Below are 11,363 nucleotides of genomic sequence, written 5' to 3'. Positions count from 1 at the left end.
ATGGCTGGAATCAGCTTCTACTATGTTGTAAAAAAACATTTTTAAATTTTTACGTTTAAAAAAAAGGAAGGGGCAAAGGGTCGGTACCAGCAGGTTGATAGCGACAATGGAGCTGGAGTCGTCCATAACCAGGTAGATTAGAATGAATTATATCATCCAACAATACAAGAATATAGGTAATAGGAGCAGGAAGAGGTTGGTCAATTCTTCAAGCCTGTTCTATCATTCAACAAAATCAAATCAAATCACACTTTCACCTAAAAACATTTTTTTTCCCTATCCCCTCATCTTTTGATTCTTTTAACATTCAGAAATCAATCTGTTTCAATGCAATCATGACCTTTGACAAAGAATTACAAAGATTCATCAGTTGGCAAAAGAAGAAATTTATTTCAGTGCTCAGTTCTACACTTGTCACCCATGGGAAACGCTTCTCATATCTACCAATCTGCTCGTGAAGAATTTTCTATTCTCTAATGAGGTCTCGTCCCTATATTAATCCATCCAATTTTTCACAAGGACTCATCATTCCTGGGCATTGCCTGGTGAATCATTATTGCACCCCATCATTAATCTGTAGGATCAAAATTAGGCATTCAGCGGCTGAAGGACCCACGCAGGCTGCAGCGACTTGCTGTGGGCTGCTGGAGACTAGCTCATGGTAGCCAGGTATCAGTATTGGAACTGGCATTCCAGAAGATGCTGAGGGTAAGAAGGGCTCCCGAAGGACCTCGGGACTTGGAAGCTTCCGGATCGTGTGAGGTTTGGATCTGGTGCTTGGGTTGTCAATGGATGGAACAGGGGTCTTTTTAGTTACAGAGACCATTGGAGTTAAATCCATGGACACTCTGCATCGCTGACAGGACTCTCTTTCTCTCTTGCTGTAAGGATGCTGGGCAATATAGACAGCAGACAAAAGGAAATTGTGTAATATTACATTTTCTGATTTAGCAGCCCATGCTGAAGTGTTGTCCAGGTCTTACAGCTGGCATGTTTGAGCTGCTTCATTTGCTGAGAAGCTGCAATGGAAATGAACATTGTGTAATTATTGGCAACTATCCCAACTTCTGACCTTATGATAGAAGGAAGGTCAGTGATTAAACAATTTAAAATGGTTTGGCCTAAGACACTGCCGAGTCATGATGTACTGAATCAAGAACAACTGCAATGGTCTTCCTTTATGTAATATGCCACTCCAATTGGCAGTTAGTGTGATGCTATTACAGTGTCAGCATCCCAGGTGCATATTCAGTGCAGTCTGTAAGGACTCTGTACATTCTCCCTGTGATCTCTGGGTGCTCCAGTTTCCTCTCATCTTCCAAAATATATGGGGTTGTAGGTTAATTGGTCCAAATCATTAAACACACCTTTAGAAGTCTAGAGTATGAAGTCCTGGCAGAACCTATATGCTGATTGACCATTTCCATCATTTTATGCTGTCTGACAAGCTGAGATTTTTCATCTTCTCAGTTTGTTCCAAAATTCAAGCATCTGCCTGTTTTGTGTGTCATCATAGCTTTTCTGTCTCTTTGTTCAGATTTTCTCACCAACTCTCCCCATCAACCAACAATCTTAGTTTAAAGTTTATATCCATGCCAATCCTGGCTTCAGTATTGAGAGGTTTCTTTTGTTCTATTCTTCCCAGACCAATTTGTTTTCTCTTTTCCAATTCTGTCAAAGTCTTCAATCTGAAGTAGTTTTTTTTTCCCAGCAATGCCTATGACATGTTGAATGTTTCCAGCATTTTTTGTTGTTCTAACATACCATTCATCTTGATAATTGCCTAATATACCTACCATCTTAGCTAGTGAACAACATAGCCATTTGAACATCATTACCTTACCTCTCATCATTTAAGGAACTTTCAAGTTTTATTTTTTTTTAAATTAGACACACAGCCCAGTAAAAGGCCATTCCAGCCCACAAGCTCATACAATTACATACATTTTGAACGGTGGGAGGAACACAGGGAGAACGTACAAACTCCTTATAGAGAGCGTCGGATTCTAAATTGAGTCGCTGGCGCTGTAAATAGTGGTGCGCTAACTGTGTCATCCAACTCAAGTGGATAACTTCAAATTATATTCCATCCATCATGTTGCTGTCCAGTCACCAAATTAATCTATATCCCACTGAATCCTCTTTGCATCCTCACATTTTGTGCCATCAGCAAAACTGGAATTATTACATTTCATCTCATTGACAGATTTTGAATACAGCTAGCCAAGGCACAGATTTTTGCAGTTCTCCATTTGCCAGTGCATACCAACCCTAAAAAGACTGGCTCCGACTCCATGTTTTCTATCTCTAACCAACTCTCAATTCTCATGGGTATATTGTCTTCATGTCCACATGCTCCAATCGGTTTCAAAACTTTCTGCTCAATTATATTATTTTCATTGCATCTTGCTATCACTTTAATTTTAAATCCCATAATTTTCCCTACAATTATCATCAGGTTAGCATGCTCTCTACCTCGAGTTACCTCAATTGTAGACTCACATTTGCAAGCAAAAATACAATACTGGAGAAAACTCAGTGTACTTTAAATAACAAAGATAAAGATATATAACCTTCATAAAGCTAGAAATAAAATGTAGGCAGGTGTCCAAACAAAGTTTTTATCTTTGCTATATAAGGTGCACAGTTTGACTTCCTTCCTTGCCGACTCCAAGCAGCAAGGCTAGGCAAGTTAATGGTTAGTAAAAACAGTGCTTTGTATAGCAAAGATAAAGCTACATAACTAACATTTCAGGCTTGAAGATTAATTGGCCAAATAATTCTTAATTAAACAAGAGAGTCTGCAGGTGCTGGGGTCTCGTCCAGCACAATGTTGTATTGAATTCACCGGTTAGTTCAACAGTGAGGTTCCGCGCTCCGGTCCCCGCTCCGGCCACGCCCCCGAGTTACGGTTTCCGCTCCGGCCACGCCCCCGAGTTACGGTTTCCGCTCCGGTCACGCCCCCGCGCTACGGTTCCCGCTCCGGCCACACCCCCGCGCCCCTGGCTTGCTACTTTTGCCGTGCAGGCGCAGTTCAACGCAACCCACCACGCGCTATGAGCCCCGCGCTTATGGCCCCCGTGTTGTGAACAGAGCCCCGAGTTACGGTCCCCGCTCCGGCCACGCCCCCGGCTTGCTGCTTTCGCCGTGTAGGCGCAGTTCTACGCAACCCACCACGCGCTACCGGATCCCGCTGTCCCCGCCCCGTGCTTACTGCCCCCGCGTTGTGAACAGAGCCCCGAGTTACGGCCCCCGTGTTATGAGCATCTCCCCGCGTTACGGACTCACACAACGGCCCGCGCTCCACGCAGCGAGCTCCGCCCCCGCGCTACGCGCCCCCGCCCCACGTTACGGCCGCAGCGTCAGTCCTCCTATAACAGGCGGCGAGGCGGGGCGGCGCAGTAGATGGCGGACTGCTGGCCGGTGGAGGCTGCCTTTTGTACTGAGTGCCGGTGAGCACGCCGTTCGGCGCCTACTGTGGAGAAGCTGCACGGAGTGTGGGTCTTACCCCTGCCCCGAGTGTCGAGCCTCACTCCCTCGGAGTTGCACCTTTAATTGGTAAGCATAGCCGGATTTGATCTGCGGCTCCTTCACCCCACCCCCACCCCTCCAACCCAGTGCCGGCCGGTGGTGACATGGGCCGGCATCCCATTCCGGGAACAACCCGGCGTCAACTCAAGGCCTCATTCATTCTGCGGGCGCGAGGGGGAGCTCGTGAGGGCGCCGGACTGCGCGCGTCACGGAGGCGCTTTGGGAGGCAGAGGGTCCGGTCCCAGCGCGCGCGTCGTGGGGTTATTTGGGGAGGGGGAGGAGTCCGGGCGCCTTCATGTTCGACGCGGGCAGGGGAGGGAGGGCGCGTCCGAACCGCGCCGCAAGTCACGGGGAGTGGGTTCGCCGCGTCTCAGCGCACGCACATCACGGGGGGGGGGGGGGGGGGAGAGCGCGTGGGGGAGTCCTGGCCCCTTCGCGCGCGTCACGGGGAGGTGGAAGGTTCCGGGTCTGCGTCATGGGGAGGGTGCCTGGTCCGTCGCCGACCCCGTGCGAGCGAGTCACGCGGCGGGGAATCCGGGTCACGGAGAGTCCAGGCCCCGATCGCGCCTTATGCAGGGTGGGGAGAGGAGGCGGCAGCTGCCCTTGACATGGGGGAGGGGGGGGGGTGGAAGGAGAGAGGTGATTGTAGAGCGTGCCCCAGCGCAGCTTTGCCATCGTGGAGTGGGGCTGGGGGTGGGGGGGTGAGAAGAAGGAGGAGGAGGATGGTGGCGCGCGCGTGCCCCCTTGGCGGGAAGTCGCTTCCGGTTTCTTGTTTTGAATAGAAGAGGCGCGAAAAGAATGGCGCTTTAAAACTTGCTGGCTTTCCCCAATCTGTTTAAAGATCTGAGTTGGACAGTAAAAACCGGTACTTTAACTGCATTTATCGTTGATCGACGCGATTAATTTGTTTTACTTAATCAGAATGATAACCAGTGAATAAGTCTTTGAACATTTGTGTCTGACGGTTGCAATCTCAAATATAAAAGGGTTGGGGAGCTGGCAGTGAAATCCATTGTTTGATCAATCCTTTATCACTCTACATTTCTGCTTTGTTTTTTTTTGTAAAGTGTTCAGAAATGCTTTATGAAAAATATTTCTAATTTTATTGAATATGCCAATGGTTCTCGTTTCCTTATGGTGAACTAAATCCCACAACTGCAATATTTTTAAATATTCCAGCAGTAAAACATGAAAGTCTACAGACATAAAGTAAAAACACAGTGCTGGAGAAACTTAGCAGATCAATCTATATATAGCAAAGCTAAAGATACATAACCAACGTTTTGGCCTTGAACCCTTCATCAAGACATGAACAAAACTTGGCAGGTGCTCATACCAGGCACCTTCCTACATTTATGTTCATATTTTGAAGGTCTCAAGCCTGAAGCATTGGTAATGTACAGTATCTTTATCTTTGCTGTACAAGATTAGTATTATTTCAAATGAAGATGACTCCACAGACAGGGGTCAGGGTTATCAGTCTTTGTTTGGGTGCCTGCCAATATTTGTTCATACCTTAAATGTTGCTTGTGTATCTGTACCATATAAAGTACATTGTTTGACCTGAATTTCTCCAGCATTGTGTTTTTACTAAATATTCTAGGAGGTTGTTTGTTGAGCCAGGTGGTCGAGAAATTGGTTTAAAGATTAGGTGGAACAGGTGCAGTTCACAATTTGACAACTTGTGGGGGAGTTGGCAGGAAGATAGATTTGTAAGGTTTGACTAACTCTACACATAGATTTTGCTTTATTTCTGTGTTCATGTTGGTATGTGGAACTTTTCATGAATACTTAACATTTGTCCAGAAGCTTTCATTTTTACAAATTGGCAGTTATCAGAAAGTGAAATAATGACAACAATTTGGCTGAGTTAAGTGAAGTTTTTTTTCATTAAATTTGAATTTAGACATGCAGAACAGTAACTGGCCCATTCTGCCTAATTGACTCCAACCAGGATGAACCCTTGATACTTTTGAAAGGTGGGAGGAAACCAGATGAATCCCATCCAGACATAGGGAGAAGATACAAACCCTTACAGACAGGATTCGAACCCTGGTCGTGGACACTGTAACAGAGCTACCAGCTATGCTAACTGCCGCCCTTTTGAATAGACACAAAAAAATGCATAAAATGTTCAGACTGCTGAAGTTAAATGGTTATACTTCTGCCTCGGGTTTTTTCGGAGAGTAAAGCTCAAATCTTTGAAAGAATTCGAATTGTATTTGACACCAGAATAATTTAATTTTTATTTTCACACTCTTGAATTGTTAGAGATATTTTGGCTTGTATAGTGCTGGGTGAAATATCAGTGGGATTTTTTTGTTTCTTTCCTTAACAGTGCAGTGTTCAAGATTAATCTTGCAGTAGGAGGAATTGACAGATTGAGTGTTCATGATGGGAGTCTGAAGCAAGATTTGCGAATATTGAAATATTAATGTTTATGATATGTCCTTTAATTTCCCACAGGATGAAGAACAGTCCATATCTATCACTATCTCCACAATGGATTTCATTTCAACACCTCTAACTGCTGACTGTTGCAAAGACTGTGAAAGACAGACTATCAAACATAGTGGATAGCAAATACTGCTGCACAGTACTTGTGGTGCACATTGATCTTCATTCTATTTAATCCATTTATTTATTACATATCAAGATATTTTGTTACCTCATTTTGTATATTTAAGTGTATAGTATTTTTTTTAATCCATACCTCTATAAAGCATTACTAACTCGAGTGACCATGGCGTTGGAGGAGTATGTATGGATGGTTGTCGTTGGTTTCATCATTGCATTTGTACTGGCATTCTCGGTGGGAGCCAATGATGTTGCCAATTCATTTGGGACGGCTGTTGGTTCAGGAGTTCTGACACTCAAAAAAGCTTGCATCTTGGCAACAATATTTGAGACGTTGGGTTCTGTGCTGTTGGGTGCCAAAGTCAGTGAGACCATTCGTAAAGGAATAATTGAGGTGGAACTGTACAACTCGAGTCAACAAATGCTAATGGCTGGGTCAGTCAGTGCCATGTTTGGTGAGTAATAACTGATGCACTAAGTTTCTTTAATTTGGTGTTAAATCTTTGTTTTGCAAACTTATCGTATATACTTGTGTCTCTTCTTTGGCTTGGCTTCGCGGACGAAGATTTATGGAGGGGGTAAAAAGTCCACGTCAGCTGCAGGCTCGTTTGTGGCTGACAAGTCCGATGCGGGACAGGCAGACACGATTGCAGCGGTTGCAAGGGAAAATTGGTTGGTTGGGGTTGGGTGTTGGGTTTTTCCTCCTTTGCCTTTTGTCAGTGAGGTGGGCTCTGCGGTCTTCTTCAAAGGAGGTTGCTGCCCGCCAAACTGTGAGGCGCCAAGATGCACGGTTTGAGGCGTTATCAGCCCACTGGCGGTGGTCAATGTGGCAGGCACCAAAAGATTTCTTTAGGCAGTCCTTGTACCTTTTCTTTGGTGCACCTCTGTCACGGTGGCCAGTGGAGAGCTCGCCATATAACACGATCTTGGGAAGGCGATGGTCCTCCATTCTGGAGACGTGACCCATCCAGCGCAGCTGGATCTTCAGCAGCGTGGACTCGATGCTGTCGACCTCTGCCATCTCGAGTACTTCGACGTTAGGGGTGTAAGCGCTCCAATGGATGTTGAGGATGGAGCGGAGACAACGCTGGTGGAAGCGTTCTAGGAGCCGTAGGTGGTGCCGGTAGAGGACCCATGATTCGGAGCCAAACAGGAGTGTGGGTATGACAACGGCTCTGTATACGCTTATCTTTGTGAGGTTTTTCAGTTGGTTGTTTTTCCAGACTCTTTTGTGTAGTTGAGTTTTTGGCCCATTTTTTTAAAAAAAAATTATTTAAAATTTAAAAACAATGTAAAATCAATAGCAACCAAAAAAAGTTTTTATACAATATAGTAACCCCCCCCCCCTCAGCCAGCCCCCTCCAGGGGAGCCAATAAGGAAAATGTATACAATATTTTAAGATATTTCCAAACCCATATATTCTAAATAAGATGACCACATTTTAACAAAAAAGGATAATTATCATGTAAATTATGCGATTTTCTCCATATAAATAAAATCTCAATTCATTATGCCAACGAGCTATATTAATCTGTACATTGTCTTTCCAAGTAATTGCTACACATTTTCTTGTCACAGATAACACCAAACGTACAAATGCTATTTGAAACTTATCCAACCCCAAACCAGTCAAAATATAACCCAACAAAAAAATCTCTGGATCTAATAGTAATTTAATTTTAAATAGTTTCTCCAAAACCAGCCTCACTTTTTCCCAAAATGGTTGTACTCTATCACAGGACCAAACTATATGCAAAAAAATTCCCGTACTTAACCCACATCTAAAGCAAAGATCCAAATCACTAACTCAGTATATTTTTCAGTTTCTCAGGAGTCAAATATAACTGATGCAAAAAAATTACAATTAACCAAACCACATCTTCCATTAGTCAATTTAGTTATCCCTTCATGACACATAACCTCCCAATCCTCTTGAGGTATAACATAAGTTAAATCACTTTCCCATTAATTTCAAAATTTCTCCAAATTCGGTTTATCCATAATTTCCTGTAACATTCGATGCATATCTGAAATAAAACCTCTCTGGTATAATGGAAATCAGATTTAAATTTTGTTAACTCAAGTAAACTCTTTACCATAATTATCCCTTATCAAGGCTCTTAAGTTGGTAATACACAAATAAAGAATTTACTGATATACCAAATTTCTCCCTTAATTGATTAAAAGAAAGAAACTGTCCCTCTTCAAAACAATCCTGTATCACTTTTATACCCTGAGAATACCATATCTTTAAATACCTATTAGACATTGAAAAAGGAATGATTTTGATATAATGGAGTAGTTTGGATTGATAATTTACCCTTTGTTCCTATAACATCATTTCTTTTAACCCATATCTTTAACAAATGTTTTAATACCCGCATATAATATCCCTGCAATAAATTCAAAATCCACTTGTGTGTAAACTGATGAACATCAAATTCAGAAATACAGGTTAACTCCACCTTGGCCCAACTAGGAGGCTGATTAATATCCATTAATCCATTAATGATTATGATTAATACTAACACTTCAACTGTGCAGCTTCATAATAATTTTGAAAATGAGGCAACTGAAGTCCACCTAGTGCATATTTCCATGTCAATTTCTGAAAAGCTACTCGAGCTAATTTTCCCTTCCATAAAAATTTCCTCACAACCTTATTCAAATCCTGAAAAAAAACCTTTGAAAGTGAACATGGAATTGTCTGAAATAAGTATTGAATACATGGAAAAATGTTCATTTTAATACATTTTCCTCAACCTATTAACGTTAATGGAAGATCCTTCCATTTAATCAAATCCATTTTAATCTTTTTCAATAAAGGTATATAATTTGTATAAAGATTGATAATTTGCAATCACAGTTACCCCTAAATATTTAATTTTATCAGACCATCTTAATTTTAATATTTTTACACTTCATAATCCCCTTCCAAAATTGGCAATATTTCACTCTTATCCCAATTCACCTTATACTCAGATAATTCCCCAAATTGAACTAAACATTCTTGTAAATATTTCAAAGAATGATCTGGATGTGTCAAATCAATACATAATCAGCAAATAAATTAATCTTGTATTCATCAGCTGCAATTCTTATCCCTTTAACCTTGTTCTGTCGAATTGCCTGAGCTAATGGTTCAGTGACCAATGCAAACAAGGCTGGTGACAATCGACAACCTTGATGAGTTGATCGTGATAATTTAAATGACAAATAAGTTTGGTCATTCGTCACCATCCTAGCAATCAGATTTTTATACAATGCCTTAACCCAACCAGTAAAAAGAGGGCCAAAATTAAATTTCTCCAGCACCTTAAATAAAAAATTCCATTCAACCCTATCAATTGCTTTTTCCACATCAAGCACAACCACCATTGGTTGGTTGGAATGCTGTCTCAATGTATTGATCAATGTTATCAATCTAAGAATATTGTCTATTCTTAATAAAACCTGCTTGATCTTTATCTACCAACTGAGGTAAATATTTAGCAAGTCTATTTGCCAATACTTTAGCCACTATTTTATAATCCACATTTAATAAAGAAATTGGTCGGTATGAAGCTACATTCAATGGATCTCTATCTTTGAAATCACTGTAATTATCGCACTTGAACAAGATTCTGGTAATGACTGATCTTCAGTTATTTGTTGCAACATGTCCATAACTATAGAAGATAAATCTTCATAAAACACGTTATAAAATTCCACTGAAAATCCGTCATCACCTGGCGACTTTCCATTTCGCATCTCTTGTATAACTTCTTTAATCTCAAAATTTGTAAACAGCTTCCAATTCCTTTACGTCTTCCTCCCCCAAAACCGGTAAATTTAACTTGGATAAGAAGGATTCAACAGAACCGTTATCCTGATTTTCCTCAGAAATATACAATTTCTGATAAAATGAATAAAATTTGTCATTAATTTCCTGAGGTTTATAGGTAACTATTGAATTCTTTTTAATAGCGTTAATAGTTCTCTATACTTGTTTCATTTTTAATTGTCAAGCTAATACCTTATGAGCTCTCTCACCCAACTCATAATAACGTTGTTTAGATCTTTGAATTAATCGCTCATACTGATATGTTTGTAAAGTATTATAACATAATTTCAATTTTGTTAATGCTGCTTTCTTATATTCTGTAACCTTCTGAAATTCCTTTTCCAACTCCGTAATTTGTTTCTCCAATGCCAAACTTTCCGCCAGATACTGTTTTTTTAAACTTTTGTGGAATAACTAATAATTTGACCACACAAATATGCTTTTAAAGCATCCCAGATTACAAAATTACTACTTACTGAATTAGTATTTTCAGCCAAAAATAAATCCATTTGTTCCTTAACAAAAGTAATAAACTCTGGTTTCTTCAATAACATTACATTAAATCTCCACTGGTAAGTTGATTGCAACACTTCAGAACCTACAAAATAAATAACAACATAGAATCATTGGATATAACCCTACTCTTGTATTCAGCTTGCACTACTCTAGCCTGCAAATGTGCCAAAATCGAGAACCAATCTATTCTAGAAAATGAATTGTGTCTAGATGAATAAAAAGCAAAGTCCTTTTCTGTCAGATTTATTCTCCAAATTTCAACTAAATTCATATCTTTCATCAAAGATCCCATTTGTATCGCCATCTTTGATTTCCTTATACTTTTCGTTGATCTATCCAGTAATGGATCCAAAACACAATTAAAATCCCCTCCAACCAAAATATTTTCATTAGCCTGATTTAATGTTAAGAAAGCCTCAGATATAAATCGATCACCATCCACATTAGTTGCATAAATATTCAACAATGTCCATGGTTCAGTAAAAGTTTTACAATTCACCATCAAAACCCTACCAGCAATCTCTGTAAATGATTCCAACTCAAATTATAGTTTATGAATCAGAATCGCTACACCCCTTACTTTAGAATTAAAAGAAGCAATCACATATCCAACCCAATCTCTCCAATTTTAAATGTTCTTTTTCAGTCAAATGTTTCTTGTAAAAAGACAATATCAACTTTCTTTTTTTTTAATATGTGCCAATACACGTTTACGTTTATTCAATCCCTGTACATTAAAAGTTGCAAAATTCAGATTAGAGATTTCTTTACCCTAACAATACAGTCTTCACACTATTACAGAATATTGCTCCCCTTGCAAAAAAAAAAATCCCTTCTGAATAAAATAACACTTTTCTCTTATTTAAAAAGAAACCCCAACTAAAAAAGAAAGTTCTCAATCACAAACTACAGTAG

General features: G+C 40.5%; 1 protein-coding gene and 1 long non-coding RNA gene across 3 annotated transcripts in view; one reads left to right on the top strand and one right to left on the bottom strand.

The window, feature by feature from the left end:
• Window positions 1–366: 366 nt before the first annotated feature.
• Window positions 367–3,596, bottom strand: LOC138754037 (uncharacterized). The gene is made up of 2 exons (XR_011351547.1): window positions 3,289–3,596; window positions 367–1,019 (listed from the first exon to the last, which is right to left on the bottom strand). It is a non-coding gene; the product is annotated as an uncharacterized lncRNA (long non-coding RNA).
• LOC138754033 (sodium-dependent phosphate transporter 1-like) overlaps window positions 3,373–11,363 on the top strand; it is a 22,542-nt gene continuing 14,551 nt past the window's right edge. The window contains exons 1-2 of one of the 2 annotated variants that reach the window (XM_069917770.1): window positions 3,373–3,558; window positions 5,998–6,563. In XM_069917770.1, the coding sequence (XP_069773871.1) occupies window positions 6,275–6,563 (289 nt within the window). In that variant the 5' untranslated portion in view covers window positions 3,373–3,558; window positions 5,998–6,274. Of the gene's footprint in view, window positions 3,559–4,278; window positions 4,397–5,997; window positions 6,564–11,363 lie in introns of those variants that run through there. The other variant, XM_069917771.1, reaches the window with a different exon arrangement.

The sequence above is a fragment of the Narcine bancroftii genome, chromosome 2 (genome assembly GCF_036971445.1).
Source record: "Narcine bancroftii isolate sNarBan1 chromosome 2, sNarBan1.hap1, whole genome shotgun sequence".
Taxonomy (NCBI): domain Eukaryota; kingdom Metazoa; phylum Chordata; class Chondrichthyes; order Torpediniformes; family Narcinidae; genus Narcine; species Narcine bancroftii.
Note: the sequence above shows the minus strand (reverse complement) of the source record. Positions and strands in the feature narration are given on the sequence as shown.